This window comes from Halichoerus grypus, chromosome 6 (assembly GCF_964656455.1).
Source record: "Halichoerus grypus chromosome 6, mHalGry1.hap1.1, whole genome shotgun sequence".
In the NCBI taxonomy this organism is placed as follows: Eukaryota; Metazoa; Chordata; class Mammalia; order Carnivora; family Phocidae; genus Halichoerus; species Halichoerus grypus.
The window spans coordinates 58,505,992-58,527,138 of NC_135717.1; the positions used below are offsets into that span (position 1 = coordinate 58,505,992).

At 36.6% G+C, this 21,147-nt stretch overlaps 1 protein-coding gene across 1 annotated transcript in view; it reads left to right on the forward strand.

Moving 5' to 3' along the window:
- The window catches only part of MALRD1 (MAM and LDL receptor class A domain containing 1), an 806,170-nt gene that overhangs the window by 607,367 nt on the left and 177,656 nt on the right, over positions 1 to 21,147 (forward strand). The window contains exon 33 of the mRNA XM_078074136.1: positions 7,631 to 7,788. Within this exon, the coding sequence (XP_077930262.1) occupies positions 7,631 to 7,788 (158 nt within the window). The remainder of the gene's footprint in view (positions 1 to 7,630; positions 7,789 to 21,147) is intronic.

The following is a 21,147-nucleotide window of genomic DNA, read 5'->3' on the forward strand; positions in this document are numbered from 1 at the left end:
TTAGTGGTAATGTATATTGCAAACTCACTGTCAACCACTAGAAAAGGTTAAAAATGTATATGTAATTGGTGTGCTAAGACATGATAAAAAATGAAATCATGTGAAATCCTCAATTAAGGTCTGAAAAAGAGTGAAAGAAAAAAAAACAAGAAAGAACAATACCAGTGAATGGCAAATAATAACAAATAAGGTAAATGTTAATCCACCTATCTCAATAATCAGCTTAAATGTTGCTGGTCTATATTCACCAATTAAAAGACTAAGAGAAGATTAAAACAAAAGAACCATGTATTGTCAGTAACAGACCCATTTCCAGAATAAATACAATCAATACATAAATAGAATGAATAAATGGAAAAAAAAGGTGAAAGAATGGAGAAAAATATACTATGTTAACATTAATCAAAAGAAAGCAGCAGTGGCTGCATTAATTTCAGACAAAGAAGACTTCAAAGGAAGGAGAATATTCAGGGATAAAGAGGGGATTATAAAATGATAAAAAGGTCATTACTCTAAGAAAACAAAACACCCCTCAATGTGTAAGCACCTAACATCAGAACGTCAAAATACACAAAGCAAACCTAATAGCATTGCAAGGAGAAATAGATGAATCCACTACTATAGCTGGAGACTTCAACAACCCTCTGTCAGTAATAGGGCCAACAAGCAGAAATCAGTAAGGACATAGTTAAACTGAACAGTACCATCAATCAGCTGGATATAATTGACGTTTATAGAACTTCAACAACAGCAGAATATACATTCTTCGCAAGCTCACATGAAACATTCACCAAGACAGCCCACATTTGAGCCCTAAAACACATCTTAACAAACTTAAAAAAAAATCCTACAATGTGTGCTCTCAGACCATAATGGAATTAAGATAGAAATCAGTAACAGAAATATAACTGGAAAATTCCAAAATATTTGAAGATTAAATAAGTAGACTTCTAAATAACATAATGAATCAAAGAAAAAAATCTCTTTTTTTAACTCTTTTTGATTGTTATGTTTATCACCATACATTAGATCATTAGTTTTTGATGTAGTTTTCCATGATTCATTGTTTGTGTATAACACCCTGTGCTCCATTCAGGACATGCCCTCTTTAATACTCATCACCAGGCTAACCCATCCCCCCAACCCCCTCCCCTCTAGAACCCTCTGTTTGTTTCTCAGAGTCCATAGTCTCTCATGGTTCGTCTTGCCCTCCCAATTTCCCCCCCTTCATTTCTCCCTTCCTACTATCTTCTTTTTTTTTAACATATAATGTATTATTTGTTTCAGAGGTACAGGTCTGTGATTCAACAGTCTTACACAATTCACAGCGCTCACCATAGCATATACCCTCCCCAGTGTCTATCACCCAGCCACTCCATCCCTCCCACCCCCCACCACTCCAGCAATCCTCAGTTTGTATGCTGAGATTAAGAATTCCTCATATCAGTGAGATCATATGATACTTGTCTTTCTCTGATTGACTTATTTCGCTCAGCATAATACCCTCCAGTTCTATCCACGTCGTTGCAAATGGCAAGATTTCATTCCTTTTGATGGCTGCATAATATTCCATTGTATATATATACCACATCTTCTTTACCCATTCATCTGTTGATGGACATCTTGGCTCTTTCCATAGTTTGGCTATTGTGGACATTGCTGCTATAAACATTGGGGTGCACATACCCCAAATCTCAAGGGAAATTTTGAAATATTTTGAATTAAATGAGAAAGCAAATACAACTTATAAAACTTTGTGAGATTCAGTGAAAATGGTGTATAGAGGGAACTTTTTAGCAACAAATGCATATATTAGAAGAAAGATCTAAAACTGATAATTTGCAGCTTAGGAAACTAGGAAGAGTAATTTATAAAATTGAAATCAGGAAATCATAAAACAAATAATCCTGTTAAGAAATGGGTCAAAGACATGAATAGACATTTTTCCAAAGAAGACATCCAGATGGCCAAAAGACACATGAAAAGATGCTCAACATCACTAATCATCAGGGAAATACAAATAAAAACTCAAGGCAGTATCACCTCACACCTGTCAGAATGATTAAATTTAACAACACAGCAAACAACAGATGTTGGGAAGAATTCGGAGAAAAGGGAACTTACACTATTGGTGGGAAAGCAAACTGGTGCAGGCACTGTAGAACACAGTATGGAGGTTCTTCAGAAAGTTAAAAACAGAACTACCCTACGACCCAGCAACTGTACTACTGGGCATTTACCCAAAGGATGCAACAATACAGATTTGAAGTGGGGCTCCTGGGTGGCTCAGTTGGTTGAGTGTCTGACTCTTGATTTCAGCTCAGGTCATGATCTCAGGGTTGTGCTCAGCAGGGAGTCTGCCTGAGATTCTCCCTCTCCCTCTGCCCCTCCCCCTGCTTGTGATTACTCTCTCTCTCTCCAATAAATAAATTTAAAAAAATACAGATTTGAAGGGGCACATGCACCCCAATGTTTATAGCAACATTATCAACAATAGCCAAAGCCTAAATATCCAATGGATAAAGAAGATATGATATATATATATATACACAATGGCATATTACTCAGCCATAAAAAATAATGATATCTTGCTATTTGCAAAATGTGGATGGAGCTAGAGTGTATTTTGTTAAGCAAAATAAGTCAGAGAAAGACAAATACCATATGATTTCACTCATATATGGAATTTAAGAAACAAAACAGATGAGCATAGCATAGGGGACAAAGAGGGAGGCAAACTGTAAGAGACTCTTAACTATAGAGAATAAACAGGGTTACTGGAGGGGAGGTGGGTGGGGAGATGGGTTAATTGGGTGATGCGTATTAAGGAGAGCACCTGTGATGAGTACTGGGTGTTATATGTAAGTGATAAATCACTAAATTCTACTCCTGAAACTAATATTACACCATATGTTAACTAACTGGAATTTAAAACCGTGAAATTACAAAAAAATAAAATAAAGAAATCATAGGGAAAATCAAAATGAAAAGCTAATTCTTTGAAAAGATTAATAAAATTGAAGACCTTCTAGACATATAAACCTAAAAGAAAGGAAAACACAAATTGCTAATTATCAGAAATAAAAGGGGGAACCTTTATTACTTATCCATGGCACTAAAAGGGTAATAGAGAAATATTATGTACAGCTAGATGCCCACAAAGCTGATAATCTAAGTAGACCAATTCCTTCAAAGACACAATCTACCAAACTCACATGATAAATAGATAATCTAAATAAGCTTGTAACAAAGAAATTGCTTACAGGGGTGCCTGGTGGCTCAGTCGGTTAGGTGTCCAACTCTTAATTTCAGCTCAGGTCATGATCTCAGGGCTGTGGAATTGAGCCCCACTTCGGGCTCCGCATTCAAGCAGGGAGTCTGCTTGAGATTTACATTCTTTCTCTCTCTGTCCCCCCCCCCCCACTTGCACACACTCGGGCTCTCTCAAATATATCTTTTTTAAAAATTGCATACATAATTAAAAATCTTCCAAATCAGAAATCACTAGACTTAACTGGATTCACTGGTGAATTCTCCCAAACATTTAAGGAAGAAATTAAACCAGTTATGTATATTCCAGAAAATACAAACAAAGGGAACATTTCCTGCCTTGTTCTAAATCAGACCAGGATTTCAAATAAAAAACAAAGACATTACAAGAAAGGAAAACTACAAATCAGTATCTCTCATCAACATAGATGCAAAAGTTCTCCACAGAATATTAGCAAATCTAATCTAATGAAAACATATATATGCAGCACAACCAAGTGGAAGTTATTCAAGCATGTCAGACTGGTTTTATGTTTGAAATTCAGTTAGTGTAATCCATCACATCAACAGAGTAAAGCAAAAAATTAAATGATCATGTCAATAGATGCAGAAAAAGCATTTGACAAAATCCAACATCCGTTTGTGATAAAATGCCTCAGTAAACTAAGACAAGTAAGGAAAACAAAAGACAGACTGGGAAGGAAGATATAAAATTGTGTTTGTTTGCAGATGACATGATTGTCTATATAGAAAATCTCAATGATACAACATGAAGAAAACTCTTGGAATTAATAAAGTTATAGCAGTGTTGTCAGATACAAGGTTAATACACAAACGTCATTTGCTTTATTACATGCCAGCAATGAAGAATTGGAACTTGAAATTTAAAACACAATAATGTTTACATTAATACCAGAGAGAGAGAAAGAGAAATACTTACGTATAAATCTAACAAATAATTACAAGGCCTACATGAAGTAAAATACAAACTCTGATGAAAGAAATCAAAGATCTAAATAAATAGAGAGATATTCTGTGTTCATGGACGGGAAGAATAAGTATTTCGAAGATGTCCATTCTTCCCAATTTGATGTATATGTACAATGTAATTCCAATCAAAATTCCAGTACATAATTTTGTAGATAGCAACAAACTGATTTTAAAGTTTATATGGAGAGGCCAAAAGACTCAAAATAGCCAACACAATATTGAAGTATAAAAAAACAAAGTTGGAGGAAATACAATACCTTATTTCAAGACTTACTATAAAGCTGTAGTAATCAATACAGTGTGATATTGGTAAAATAATAGGTAAATAGATAAATGGAACAGAACAGAGAGCTCAGAAATAGACCCACATGAATAAGATCAACTGATATTTGACAAAGGAACAAAGGCAATTCAACAGAGAAAGGATAGTCTTTTCAACAAATGGTGTTAGAACAACTAGACATCCATATAAAAAAAAAAAAATCTAGACACAGAGCTTAAACCTCTCATGAAAGTTAACTCAAAGTGGATTATAGACCTAAAAATAAAATGTAAAACTATAAAACTCCTAGAAGACAAAATAGGAGAACATTTAGGTGACTCTGAGTTTGGTGATGAATTTTCAGATACAATACTAAAAACTTGAGTTGTGAATGAAAGGATTGTTGAGTTGCACTTCATTAAAATTAAAACTTCCACTCTGTATATGACCCTATTAAGAAAAATAAAACATAACCCACAGACTGGGAGAAAATATTTGCAAACACATATCTGAGAAAGGACTGTGTCCAAAATGTAAAAAGAATGGTTAAAATTTAACAATAGAAAAACAACCCAGGTAAAAATAGACAAAAGTTCTGAACAGATACCTAATGAGGAACATACACAGATGGCAAATAAGTATAAGAAAATATGCTCCATATTATATGTTATCAGGAAAATGCAAATTGAAATGACATTGAGTTGAAATTAAATACCACTGCATACCTAGTATAATAACTAAAATCCAGAACACTGACAACACCGAATGCTGATGATAAAGAGGGCTGGGGACTCTCCTTTATTGTTAATGGGGCTGCAAAATGGTACGGCCAACGTTGGAAGTTGGCAGTTTTTTACAAAACTAAACATACTCTTACCATAAGATCCAATAGTTGTGCTCCTTGGTATATACACAAATGAAAACTTATGCTTACACAGAAACATGCACACGGTTGCTATAGGAACTTTATTCATAATTACTAAAGCTTAGAAGAAACAAAGATGTCCTTCCTAGGTGAATGGATAAACAAACTATACATCTATACAAAGGAATATTATTCAGTGATAAGATGAAATAGCCACAAAAAAGATAATGGAAAATCATTAAATGCATATTGCTAAATGAAGGAAGCTAATCTAGAAAGACTACATAGTGTATAATTCCAACTATATGACACTCTGGAAAAGAGAAAACAGTTGATGTAGTGAAAAGATCAGTGGTTGCCAGGCATTTGGTGGGGGAGAGCGGGAAGAAAAGATGGAGAGGTGCTGCACAGGGGATTTTAGAGCAGAGAAACTATCCCGTACAATACTGTAATGGTGGACATGTCGTTATGCATTCGTCAAAGCCCATGGAATACACCAGGGGAAGAATGACCCTAATGTAAACTATGGACTTTAGTTAATAATAATGCATCAATATTGGCTCATTCATTAATTGTAACAAATGTACTTCACTAATGCAATGTGTTAATAATGGGCAAATTGCATGTGTTGGGGAGGATGAGGGGGTATAAGGAACTCTGTAATTCCTCTCAACTTCTTTAAGCTCAAAACTGCCCTAAAAAATAAAGCCCTTTCATGTTCTGCATGGAGCACTGGGTGTTATGCACAAACAATGAATCATGGAACACTACATCAAAAACTAATGATGTAATGTATGGTGATTAACATAACAATAAAAAATTTAAAAAAAGATACAGTTGTTAATTACTAAAACCAATAAGAAAAAAAAAATAAAGCCCATTATTGGGCAAACTTCTCGGGTCCCCTCCGTCTTCGGGAGCTTTGTGTGATCACTTAACCACTTTGCTATCGCTCAATAAATCTTACTTTGCTGCCCACAAAAAAAAAATAAAATAAAATAAAAATAAAGCCCATTATTATTTTTTAAAATGGATCCAAGAACAAGCAACCCCTTAATGATTTCATCTCTACTTAGGCCTCCTGAGGACTCCAACCAGGCTGTCTTATTTACCACATATTTGTATTTAGCAACAATCCATTTGGTGAAATAATGTTCTTTGTGAACAGAAACAGGCAAAAAATCAAGCTGTTAGTGGTGTGAATGTGATAACCTAACTCTCCTTTGCAATTCGCTCGGGCTACTTCTGTTTTTAACTCTATTCAAGGAAGTAATGCATGAGTGTTCCTTGCATTGAATAATTCAGTGCCATAGGGATAAAGGTAACTAACATATATACTGATTCCTCAGGAGTACTAAATTCACCTGACAACAAGCTCTTAAATAGGAAAGCTTCATAAAAGAAGCCTCTTGAACTATTAACGCACAGTTGATGATTTAAAGCCATATATCTCAGTAACAATACTAAAATGCCACAGGGGGGAAATAGAATACCTTTAGTTAGAAAATATTTTAATACTTTGATTTAAAACTGTAAATAAATATTTAACCTAAGAAAGTATATATATATATATTTTTTTTTTTTTCATTCTTTCCTAGTAAAAGCCATGCAGGGGATAGTAGCTATGATGAATTTTGACAACAATATCTACAGAAAAGAGCCATTTGTGTTTAAATGGAGAGATCTTTCATATACTGATGCAGTTGAGGAGAATAGAAGTTATTGCTCAGAAAAAAAAACAGAATGGTGACTTTCAGAATTACATTTCACTTACTCTTACTGCCATTCACTACTACTGTGGTCAGTGTGGGTATCAGAGCAACTGGAAATGAGATACACTATCAGTCAGCCTCTCCTACCCCGTGTCCCTGCTCTACACACAGCATACAAAATATTTTACTTACTTGAAACGGGCAGACAGGTTTGAGCAAATTAGAAGAAAAGGAATGTACCTTCAGAGTCAGCACAGATATTTGATCACTAGGCAAGAGTCACATACTCAGGTGAATTTTGGGAGCCATATAATCATAGCGACATTCTTCTTCTTTTTTCTTTCTTTCTTTTTTTTTTTTTTGTTCCAAAGAATTAAACATTATTGATACGTGACTCCATGGAAAGAAAACGAGTTGTGTTTAATTGTGTGTGGGTGGGAGGCATGCAATTTGCATATGATTTAAATAGATTCTGCCTCATGCTATGACACAGATCGTTGTACTGAAGGAGCTGTGTTTGTCTATTTCAAGGGAGTGGCCAGCACTTCCTGTCTGTCAGCTCATCTGGACCCAAAGAAGGACACACGGCGAGAATCACTACTTCCCAGTACTTTCCAGCAAGCCTCGGAATGTGTACTGTTCGGTTCTGGTTCTACATGGTTGACCCCAGGAGTATGGGGTTATTAAAGGTACAAAAGGGAGGCGGGAAGTGTTTCACTGAAATATTCATAGCATGTGTTTAAACATTTTTTTTTTTTTTTTTTAAATCACAGAACACCAGTGTTGATTCCATTAATTTCTCATTTCTTTCTGGGACAGTGGGATTTTGGCCAGCAGTGCTGTCATTCATCTTAATCTCATTCAAGATTTATCTCATTCACGGCTGCCACCTGAACTCAATTATGGTGTGTGCTATTTAAAAAATCATCTAGAGATAAAAGAGGATGGGCAGATTCCACATGCATCTTCTGCTAACAACTCAGATAGGGAAAATGCAGACATGAGATGGGAGGGATAATGATAAAAAGAATTTTCTTCCCCAAACAAGGTAAAGGCAAAGAAATTTAAGATTTTAAGCATCTATCAGCTTACCCGAAAAACAACTTACCTGCTCCATTTTTGACTAAGACAAGAATCTGCATCAAATGCAAATGTCTTTGAAGAAGCAGGTTGCTGCATTTTTACTACTTTTCGTTGTATGAAATATCAGTAAGCTTTTCAATCAGCCTGAAGCAATCTTGAAATCTTGATTTCTAATTGTAAGATTATATATCAGAACACAATACCTGGTGTTACTGCTTTGTAATTATACAACCACCTGTTGTTCGAATAAATACAGTTGGAATCTTTGACTTTGTCTCAAACATCGTCCCTCGTAAACAATACAGTTGCTAAGTGATTCCTATCTTTCAGGCTGGGTATTGTAAGCTTCATATCTGCTGTTTTAATTCTACCATTCATCTCACGAGGTAGTATATTTTCCCCAATATTACAACTTAAAAACGGAGACTCAACGTGGCTTAGTAACTTTTCTATTATAAAATTAACGAAAAATCTGATTTCAAAAATCTGACATCGCTTACCCAGCATGGTTTCACAGGTGTTCTGCCGTCTGACAAAGAAGTCTAAGGAGAAGCATGGGGAACAGAGAGAAAGGAAAAAAGGGCCTTATCAATTCTAGCCAGTGATAGAAAAGAGAGGTCTTCAAGAAAAAATACAAACATGCAATGAAAGTAGACAATTTGTGCTGATTCTCCATGCATGTCTGTTTTCCTAAAGGGAAGCCAGTAAAAACAACAGAGAAAGAGATTCATTTTTAACAGTTTAGAAACAAGTAAATGAAGATCGTGTGACAATTTTGGAATTTTTTTCATTGTTTTTCAAAACAATATATGAAAACTCAGTAGATTAGCCTATTGCTTATGTTCCATTTTATCCAGGGTTATTTATAACCACTAACCTTAGAGAGACTCCACAATACATTATTTCTACTGATTTTTTTTAAAATTTTACTTTATTATGTTATGTTAATCACCATACATTACATCATTAGTTTTTGATGTAGTGTTCCATGATTCATTGTTTGCATATAACACCCAGTGCTCCATTCAATACATGCCTTCTTTAATACCCATCACCAGGCTACTGATGTTTTTAAACACAGATTCCTGCAGTTGAAGAAGACACAAGTTCCTGGTTGTTACTTATGGAAGAAAATACCAATGGAGAGGCCAGGAGACCTTTCAACAGAACACAAGTTGATTTCAGTCACTGTCACAAAATGTTGCTTCCTCAGTTCAAAAAGAGCATCCTTATATCTTTTAGCTACTCACCAGCTGGTTGGTCAGATTGAATATTTTTGCACACCCCCCCCCATTGGTATGTGACATCCTGAGACTGCTACTTCGGTCACCCATTGCTTTGAGCCATGTTTCTGGAAACATGTAAACTTTGAACAGAAAAGTTGGCCTCATGTCTTGATTTTTGATACCTTGCTTTTGGTGACTATTGGTTTTTTTCTAACCAGAAGGCAGCAAGTATGTGTAGCTATGCTTTTATGCTCCAGTCTTCAGAGAGTTCTACTGGGAAGAATAGTGCTAGAGAATTAGCCTGACATCTGCTTCTTGTAGAGGAATCACTTTCCCCCATTCCAAACTGTCTTGACAGGGTTGACTGTCACTGTAGGTTTCTTTTACCAACTCCACAGCTGACCCAAGTCATAGTCTTCTCCAATATTTGGTGCAGATTATAGGACGATTTGTCTCTTACAAATCATAAGGATATGGGCTAGATTTGGGCTATTGGAGGCCATCTTTCCCAACATGGGGAGGGATACTGTCTGAGACCGAAGCAAACACAGGAAGGACTCCAACTAAAGAAAGAGGGAGAAACAGAATGGTGTTTGTTCTGTTTAAGTCCTGGATCCTACCTTGACTGAGCCAGTAAAATTGTCTTTTTGTTACTTGCTACTGAAAAGTCCTAACTTTTACAGAAACCTGAGAGAAACTGTTTTCATAATGTATCCTTATGTCACTGATGAACATAAGGGACAAGTCTCACTTTCTCAACTATTGGTCTGGAAAATCCTGTGTGTGTGTGTGTGTGTGTGTGTGTGTGTGTGTGTGTGTGGTTCAGGACCACATGGTGCATCATAGTTGTTCTAATCTGAAACTATTTATTAAATTGATTACAAAAATCCTTTAGAAAAGATATGGCAAAATACCAATGGTGAAGTTTTATAGTAGAGGGCCTAGGAGGCCATAAAAATAGCAAGGCATTCCTAAGAGAGATTTCAAATTATAGTTTGTGGTAGAATGCTTTCTTGTCAGCACACATGTTATGAAATTGTATTCAGTGCTATGCATCCCCAGCCCTTCTGTGCTTTGTTCTGTATCCCAGAGAACTACAATTCCCAGGCTCCTTTGCTCTCTGCTTTCCTGAATAGGTTTGGCCAGTACTTTCCACTGGCCAAAGACCTGAGAGCAGGAAGACTAGACAAGACTTTCTTCTCCCCCATCCCTTTCTCTCTCCCTCTCCTCATCCTCCCACTCTCCGCCTCCCTCTCCACCTCCTTCCCTCCATTTTTCTCTCCCTCTCCCCTCTCCCCTCTCCCCTCTCTTCTGCTGAGTTTCTAACTGCATTTCATTTCTGACTCAGTTTTTTCCAGATAAGCCCTGCCTCCACCAAGTATGCCTGCCAAACTCCATCTTCCAGCAGCTCAGTTTCAGTTACTCCCTCCTTTTGGCTCTCTAGTTTTAGTGGTGAGACCATCTTCCTATACATAATAATTAATCTCTAGGATGCTTCATGATTTCCTTGGTGATTTCTCATCTCTTCCATAAACTTTGTAACCAGCGCTCTACATTAAAGTCTCTCTATTTGAAATACATTAGAGTAGTTTATATTTTCTAACTTGGCCCAGTCTGATACAAGTACCCTCTCCAAAGAAAACACAAATCTTTTCAAGATAATAACTTGTAACACAATGAAAAATTTTGAGTGAACTCCAGTCAGTTTAAATTTGTCCTTCTTATATTAACTTATTAAAAATTTGCCCTTCAGTTGGGGAAGACAGAAAACAAATTTAAAAAAATGCAAATACAAAAACCTCAACTTGTGATACAGTACTCTGGAGCAAATAAAACAGGTTTCTGTAATACATAGTTACTCCTGGTCTGCTGGGAGAGTTTTATTTTATACCGAATGGTAAGAAAGTCTTTGAGAAAGATGACATTTGAATTTAGGCTTAAAAAAAAAAAAAAAAGGAGGAGCCTGCCTTGTGAACATCTGGAATAAGAATGCTCTTGGAAGGCAAAACAAGCTAATGAAAAAGCTCAATGTATAAGATATTTGAAGGCCAGTGCAGCTGGAGCAAAATAAGTGAGAGAGAGAGAGAGAGAGAGGATGATGATGTTGAAGAAACAAGCAAGAGCCAGGTCATGTAGGTAGGGCCTTTTAGGGACACAAGGATATTAGCTTTTATTCTAAGAACCACAGAAAGTCATTGGAGAGGGTCTTAATCATCTTGGGCTGCTATAACAGATTACTGTGGCTTAAGCAATGGAAATTTACTTCTCACAGTTGTAGAGACTGAGAAGTCCAAGTTTAAGGTACTGACCAATTTGGTTCCTGGTGTGGACCCTCTTCTTGGTTTGCAGATGGCTGCCTTTTCACTGTGTGCTCACTTACAGAAAGAGAGATCATCTCTCTCCTGTCTCTTCTTATAAACACACTCAAGCCATTCATGGGGCTCTACCCTCATGACCTAATTGCCTCCCAAATACCTCACCTCCAAAAACCAAAACATTGGGAATTGGAGCTTTGGCATATGAATCCAGCTTGGGGGAACATGTTCAGTCAATAGCAGAGAGTATTGTGGAATAATATAATCTCATTTGAAAGTTTAAAAGATCTATCTCGCTGCTCTGTGGAAAGGAATGGGGACTGGCGAGTGGGAGGTGGCCAGAGGTCTGGCAGTAAAACAAGGAGGCAAGTTAGAGATGATTTCCAGGCGTCTGGAGCAGAGAAGATGTAGCTTTGCTTAGAGTCGAGTCTAAGGATAAATTGGAAAGCAATTTCTACAAATAATGAATAGTTAGATCTTCACCTGGCATAAAAGACTATTTTCTAAATAAAACATGCTTTAATTTTATTAGTATATTAATGAAGGGCATCATATAAAGCCAAAGCAGACAAGACTTGTTCTGTCAATGAGATCAGGGTGAAAACCAATTATGATTTTCCTATTAATTTTTAGGATAAAAAACCAAATGATTCAGATTTATCCCAGCCTGCAAAGTTGGCATAATAGGCTGCATGAAGAAGGCATGTGTTTTATAGGAACATGGAAGCCTGATGATAAAGGAATAATATTCAGAATAGTAAATGGATAATATTCAGAATAACAAAATGTTCACACTGGCATCAGTGTCCTTTGATTCAAAGGCTCAGGAAATAAAAGAATAATGCTAATACATACTTTATTTTCTAGGTCAGTTTTTTTTTTTTTTCCCTATCTTTCAATTACCTACCTACATATAAAATTAAAAGCACTCCTTAAAATGGTGCTGGTCACTTTTTGATCCACATTGCTAAAAGAGCCCTAAGTGAACCAAATAATTTCCCATGAGATTACTTAGTTCCATTAGTTCGGCTTCCTAGCTTCTGGCTTGTTTTGATATTTAGCCAACTCAGGTGAGTTATTTAATGTCTATGAAAAGAAGTAAAGTTTGTCACAGGAAAAGAGAATTTCTTTAAAAATGACTAATATCCTTTTATTATTCCAGACTCATTTGTAAAGTCACAGAAAGGAAATGAATAGGAAACTTTTATAATTGATACTTTTCATAACATTTTTTTTGTAATTTACAGAAATTTCTAATTGCTCAGGGGGAAAGAAATGAACTACTTCCTAAAACTTCCTTCAGCGATAACAGATGAATTAATATATCTAAATGGGCTTCAAGAAGCGTGTTGTTCATATTTCAGAACAGTCAGCCTACCGTGTTGAAATGATCTTTATCTTAGAGTTGAGTTTTAGACACAAATGATTTCTGCTAAAACCTGTTAGAATTTAGCGTGTAAATGTTCCATTCAGGGAACTGTTGTTCTTGTGGCCCCGTGTTTGTGAATTTTGTTTTGTTTTAATGTCTAGGAAGATAGTAAGAGCAGAGCAAAAAAAGAGTGAGGAAAGTATTAGATGGTTACTATGTACCATTCATTGTTTGAAGTTGTGTGTGTGTGTGTGTGTGTGTGTGTGTGTGTGTAGTCTTCACACTCCAATGAGACAATACTGACATCTACATTTTGACAGATGAGGAAAATGAGATCAAGAAAGCTTCAGGAACTTGTTCAAGGTCAGAGAGCTAGGAGATGGCAGATGGCAGGCCAGGGTGTCCCCAGATCCACTGGCTCCAGTCTGTGCTTCTGCTCCACTGCCTCTTAGCTCTAGAAGGTTATTTTTATGGCATATTTTATGTTCTGTATTTCTATTACTCAAAATCCTATGTGATACCAATAGTTATTCTTTAAAAGGTGCTTTGTATATTCTCTGTTCTGTATATTGTAGTTTTCAGTATAGATTTGGTTTGAGTTTGCAAACTTTACCAAAAAATGGCATAATCGTTATGTAAATAGTCAGATGTACCTCCTAAATGTGTAGTGTGTGAGATGTTGTGGGGGATGCCAAAGCTATTTGTTTTACCTATCATTTAATCCTTTTATTCTGCTTTTTTAAAAAAAGATTTTATTTATTTATTTGAGAAAGAGAGAGAGTACGCACGAGAGAGAGAGAGAGAGAGAGAGAGAGAGAGAGAGCACACTCGCACGCAAGGGGAGGGGAATGGGAAGGGGGAGGGGAAGGAGAGGGGAGAGGGGAGAGGGTGGGGCAGAGGGAGAAGCAGGCTCCCCCCTGATGCAGGGCTGGATCCCAGGACCAGGAGATCATGACCTGAGTCTAAGGCAGAAGCTTTACCAACTGATCCACCCAGGCGCCCCCTGTTCTGCTGCTTTTGATGATTAACTTTTTGAATGAGCATTTCAACGATAAGAGCCACCAAGACCACATCTTTGTTAAACTGGTTAAGGCTTCCTCTGGTCAGTTTTGGAATCCTCTTGAGTTTGTCATTAGACCTGTATCTGCCCCGTTAGAAGAAATAGGCCTTTCAGCGTCCCCCCCCCCCCGCCAGAATAATGCAGGGGAAATTCTGTTTATTCCTGTGATAGGGGCTTCCAGACCCCTGAACTTCAGAATAAGAAGTTTGGCAGACAAAAAAAAAGATTTAGCCTTTTTTTCTTAAATGCAGAATGAGCATGGGCCCTCCAGGGGGCGCTGTGGTGCAAATGCATACTGCACCAGCAATGGCTGGGTACTTTGAGATATTCTAGAGAGGGCATCTGATACACCAGTCAGCAACTACCCCATTCACCCATATATAATAATATGATAATCATAAATAATTGAATAACAGATCAATGAAATATGGTATATATACAGTCACTAGTAATAGAGGAAATGTGTTTTAGATTTGCATTCATTTGATTAGGGCATTAACTTACCACTCAGTGCAGTGAAGTAATAATTTACAGAATGATAACCTATGTTAATGAGTTGCCCAAAAGGCTCTGGTTATTACCATGAGATGTTGCCACATAGATGAGAACATACCCTGTTTCCTAGTTATCACTAGCACTGTAGAGATTCTTCCAGTCCTATGTTGAGTAAAAAAAAAGAGCAAAAATGTAAAGTTTCCAAAAGGGAGCAAATGTATTCAAAAAAGTTTAATATATACTTGATTTACAAAAATACGTATTCAAAATTAAATAGGTACTAGTTTGCATACCATATGCTTAAGGCAATTTATAGATTTTTATTCATTTTCTTTACTACTAAGGCTTAATTTTAAAATGCTTTTTTATGATATGTTATTATGAAAGTTGTTGAGAGGCACCGTCAGTGTTCTATCTATAATCTTATCCTTTTTTAAAATTTTTTAAAATATTTTATTTATTTGTCAAAGAGAGTGCAGAAGCAGGGGGATTGGCAGGCAGAGGGAGAAGCAGGCTTCCCACTGAGCAGGGAGCCCGATGCGGGGCTCGATCCCAGGACCCTGGGATCATGACCTGAGCTGAAGGCAGACGCTTAACGGACTGAGCCACCCAGGCATCCCTAATCTTATCCTTTTTTAAAGAACATTTTAACTGATGTTCCGGGCTAACCAATTCTCTCTCATTTCTGTTAAATGCTGAACTTCATGGTCATTGTTGTACAAGTGATGGCACCCCGTTTATGAAGGCAGCTTTTGAGAATGCCATTAGATAAAGTTTAAGACAGGAAATAATAATTAGTGCAAATGTCCCCTGTCATAAAAGGTAGAGAGATATGGGTAGGAGTTGTTGAACATACTTAGCAAATGTCTGCCCTCTAAACAGACTTGTAGAAGATTCTGGATTGTACTCCAAATTTGAGGATTTCGTGCTATTTTAAGCAGAAATATGGAAAGTAATATACCAGGGCAGCAGTTCTAAATGTGTTATGCACACTGGTGTGGCATAGGTAATATCAAGAACAATAGTTAAAATGAACCAAAGTATTTTTTAGCATTTTCCTCCCTTTTTGGGAATAGACTCCAGATTTTCCCTATGTAATATCAGTATCCCGTGTTTTAATCTGATAGGTCTCATTGACTAGAAGAGAAATATAAGGTGGTACCCAATGTGCCAGGCATTCAGCAAGGCAGTTCACCACCTAGGACCTGCAATGGGTTACACGTAGGAGAGTGTGTCAAACACACACATGTCACCCGTAACATAGTAAGAATCATGGGCTTGTATTAACAGTTTAGCAAAGGCAGGCATATAGATCTTCACAGCAATGATACTTTAATAGCTCAGGTAGAGAAAACTATGTAACTCCTGTGTATCTTCCATGGTAGATAATAGAAAAGTTAACTGTAAGAAGGTAAAAACACAGCTGTTAAGTTGCTACGAAATGATAAATTCTCAGAATGAGAAAGTACCACAGGAAATGTAAATTTTGACGCTTGAGAGGAGCTAATCTGATTTGACCTTCAAATTAGACTTTGCCTTTAGAATATCGGAAAAACAGAAAAAGAAAAGGGACCTCAAGTCAAAGAAATATGCTGTTAAAAATTAAAATCAAGTCACAGTTTTAAGACAGAGATGTGGGAATTTGCAAGAGAAGGCATTTCTTACACCTGCCTACAAACGGGCCAGATGCAAAGTCACTTGAGAAAGAACCAAAAGTCAGCTTTGCTTAGAAGTCTGGGTCCCAAGCTGAATAGGACTTCTTTAAAAAAAAAAAAAAAAAAAAAAAAAGCATGTAACATATTCAAAGTTAAAGCATCTTTCACATTTTTATTTTGTGAAATCTCTCAATCTCTATTTTACTAATATATTCTGGATTTAATGCATAGGAAGCCGTTTCCTGTCATAAAATAACAAAATATTCTCGAGGCGCCTGGGTGCCTCAGTTTGTTAAGTTTCTGCCTTCTGCCTCCAGCTCAGGTCAGGATCCTGAGGTCTGGATGCACCCCTCCCTCCAGCCGGCTTCCTGCTCTTCGGGGAGTCTGCCTCTCCCTCTGCCCCTCCCCCCACTCATGTGCTTTCTCTCTCAAATAACTAAAATCTTTAAAAAAAATAACAAAATATCCTCATTTGTTTTAGTTATTACACAATTTTGATTTTTAGATTCAACTAATTAAGCCACTTATAATTCATTTTGTGTATGTATGGTGAGAGGTTAGAAGCTCATTTTTTTTTTCCAAAATAGCAAGCCAGTTCTTTCAACACCATTGATTCAATACTGTGTCTTCTCCCTGTTAATTTGACATACTTTTGTTATCTCATGTAGAATTCATATGTGTATTTGTGAATTTTCTATGGATATATGAAAGAATGATTGCTTCTTCCATACAAAGATAGGTAGATGGAGGGGTGCCTGGGTGGCTCAGTCGTTAAGCTTCTGCCTTGGGCTCAGGTCATGGTCCCAGGGTCCTGGGATCGAGCCCTGCATCGGGCTCCCTGCTCAGCCGGAAGCTTGCTTCTCCCCCTCCCACTCCCCCTGCTTGTGTTCCCTCTCTTGCTGTGTCTCTCTCTGTCAAATAAATACATAAATAAAATCCTAAAAAAAAAAAAAAGGTAAGTAGATGGAGAGATGATAGAAACACAGAGATAAATTAAATCATACTCCTCTACATTTTTACTGACTGTTATCTCAACTTAATTTGTCAATTTAGGGAAATAGTATTTTAAATTCTTTCAGTGAAATTATAAAAGTTACAGTTTGTTTTTATTAGTCTCAGCCTTTTATATTCCAAAGCCATATTGTTGAATGTATAAAGATTCAAGACAGTTATATGTGCTTGGAGAGTCATAACTTTTATCAATATTAGGTGTCCCTCTTTATACTTTTCCCAAAATCTTATTTTTCTGTTATTAATATGGAAGTTCTTCTATTTTTTAAATAATTTTATTAGTATTTTACCCATGCCTTTATTTTTAACTATCCCATGATATGGCTTTAGTTATGTCAGTTTTAAACAGCATATGGCTGGATTATTTTTTTCCCATAATCTGAGTTTCTGGTTTTTATAAATTAATTTAGTCCTTTTCACATGTGTTATTGTTTCATCATGATATAGACCTATTTTTTGTGTGTTTTCTATTTTTCTTTTGTTTGTTTTATTATTTTCCCCGTTACTGCTATCTTTAGTTGGGTTGATTAGATTTCCTGAATTCTTGCTTACTTCCAGTAAATTTTATTTTATTTATTTTAATTTTTTTAAAGATTTTATTCATTTATTTGTCTGAGAGAGAGAGAGAGAGAGCACAAGCAGGGGGAGCGGCAGGCAGAGGGAGAAGCCGGGTCCCTGCTGAGCAAGGAGTCCAACATGGGGCTCCATCCCAGGACCCTGAGATCATGACCTGAGCCAAAGGCAGACGCTTAACCAACTAGCCACCTAGGTGCCCCTAAGTTACAGTAAATTTTAATTGCTAGGTCTTTTTTCTAAAGTGGACATGGTTTTTAATAAATCACTTTGTTTAAGTGATCTAAGATTTTTGTGATTAAGATTTAGGAAGGATCATTTTGTTTAAAATATTTATCCATTATCACTGAAAATTAATTGCATACTTCCACCCACCCCTCAAATAAAAGACAACTTCGGCAAGTTTTATTGACCCAGCTCATCTTCTCAAACAGCTCTATGGCTTATTCTTGTTGGCTGGAACCTTAGATTCAGGGTGTAAATAATTGATCTGCTTTCTTGACAATCATATTCTTAAAAATGCTGTAGACCTCACTAGCACGTAATTATCAAGTTTATGTTTATACTATATAATTATGTATGTTTTATAGTCATCTTTGCTCACTACTCTTTATTAATTCCTATGCAATCTGCTATGTTGGATTTTTTGTTTGATATGTAAATTACTTTGCTAAGTCTACATTAACGAAATACCACAGACTGGGTGGCCTATACGCAGAAATTTATTTTCTCACAATCCTGGAGGTTAGTGGTCCAAGATCAAGGTGCAGGCAGGTTTGAATTCTTGAGTCCTCTCTCCTTGGCGTGCCAATGTTTGCCTTCCTGCCATGTCCTCACATTGTGTGTCCTCTGTGTGTGCATCCTCAGTATCTCTTCCTGTGTCCAAATTTCTTCTTATGAGGACACCAGCAAGATTAGATTAAGGCCCGTCTTAATGGCCTACTTTTCATGTACTGACCTCTTTAGAGGCCCTATCTCCAAATACAGTCACATTTTAAAGTACTGAGGTTTAAGGTTCGACATATGGACTTGGGGCAGTAGGCACATTCAGCCCTAACAACATGTTTTGCTCATACATTTCAGAAATTGTGCATGGGTGATAAGCTTTTTGAGTTCCTGATTGACTGAAAAAATGTGTTATACATACCCATATTAAAAAAGAAGTTTGATCTAGGTTCAGAATTATTTTTTCTTAAGTAATTGACAGTATTGTTGCAATGTATCCTAACATCCATTATCCACCTGCCTGACAGAAGACAGATGTCTGATTATTTCTCCTCCAGGATTTTTACATATTCTTCTTTTCTGTCAGGAAGTGGGTAAAATGTTCTTTTTATCCTTGGAGTTCATAAATCCCTACAGCAATTTGATGGGCCTTTATCATTTTTCATCTCAGGGAGATTTCTATCTGTAATTTATCTGATTATCTCCTTCTAGAAAAATCTATGAGACAGATGTAGAAACTTATGGATCTGTCCTTGCTATCCCTTCACAGATATTTTCGAAGTTTGCATCTCTTGGTTCTCTGGCACCATAATCTTAGAAGAAATTTCATTCCCCTAGCAGGGAATACATGTTCTGATCAATGTCTGGTTTTACGTTGCTCTAAGTGTAAAGGAGGAGTTGTGTTTTCCATTGGGCTTACGTTAACGATGCCCTGGTAGCTTCTTTATTGGCTGGGGGGGGGGGGGGTAAAGTTCTTCATGGCAGTCACTTCTCCCATCCCATTGCCCCCTCATGGAAACTCCTGTGTCACATCTCCTATGTCAGTGATATCTACCCACCCTGGATGTCCGAAGTACAAATGCTGGAATCAATAGCTTCTAACACAAGGGATTGACCTGGCTTTTTTAGGAAGTTTGTTGATTAATTTAGTGACACATGCACAGCTCCTTCATTATGCCCCTTCATCATTTTGGGTTATTCCGGAATTCTGCTGGGAACATTTTTTTGTTCATCTTTGTCTCACCTGTACGTGTTTGCTAGTTTCTCAACTTTACATATTTTTATCAAACAGTTTCCATTTGGTTTATAGAAAGTCCTTAAAAAACTATTTTTGTATGTTGGTAGCTGTGCTCCCAATTTTCCAGTGATTCTGGGGATTTATTTCAGAATTTATTCCTTTCTTTGCAGTGGAACAGTTTTAAGGGATATAGGTAAATATGTATTTTCAGTTACCCATCAGAACCAGAGACCATTTTCTCCATATTTACAGTTTTGCAGAACACATTAAAAGAAAACTCGATCAGCCCAGAGTTCCATGTTTTTCTCTTTGCTGTTTGTTTTGAAAGCATTTTAAAGTTGGTCTGTACAGCAATATTGTCAGGTGGGAGATAGAAACGTAGGAGTGTCAGCCGAACATTGAATGCTACCCAGGTCACTCTGCTATTGAGAAACATTTGGTTGGTTCTTTATTTCTGATTACTCCTGAACAATCTGCCTCTTTCCAAAAAGGTGAAGTTAATGTTGTAGAGCTACATACAAATCAGCCATTTCAATTTCTACATGGATAGTAGCTGTAATTTTTCTCAGCTCTTTCTCCTCTGATATGGCCTGTGATGTTTATTGCAAACCGAGTGATGTTCAGGAAAGGCAGTCGACTGGAATATAGGAGACCTGTATCCTAGACCCAGCTTCCAAAGTTACTAATAACTGGAAACTTAGAACATTTCTAAAGCTCTCTGGTTCTTATTCCCCTTATTTACTAAGGACCCTAGAAATGCTTTTGTAAAAAATCTGAAAAACCTGAAATTACATTGTGAAGTCATTTTTTTCAAATCCCACTTAGGAGTGTCAATTTTTCATAATGAAATCATCCCGTTAACACTCTCATTAACATACTCATCCTAATATGTGAACTCTTTTTTAGAATAGATGAAATAGGATATATAATAGCAGACATGTGAATAATAAATAATAAAAAGGACATGCACTTAGTGTTAGTACTTACTTTATATACACTATTTTAATTTAGACCTAATAACAGACTTATCAGGTAGATATTAATATTTCTTCTATTTAATAGAGGATAAGTCAAAGTTTAAAGAGATTAAATAATTTAGCCTAAGATATCCAATTAGTATTGGCATTGTCAGGATTAGAATCTGGGTCCTAGCCCCTGATCATAACACCGTTCAGCCTTCTTATTGCTAGGTAAGTTAAACACTAAAGCAAAGTTTCACACTTTTTAAATATGATAAAGATGACCAGAAATGCCTCCCTATACCACAAATAATCACCAACCAATTTAGGGTAGTCCTT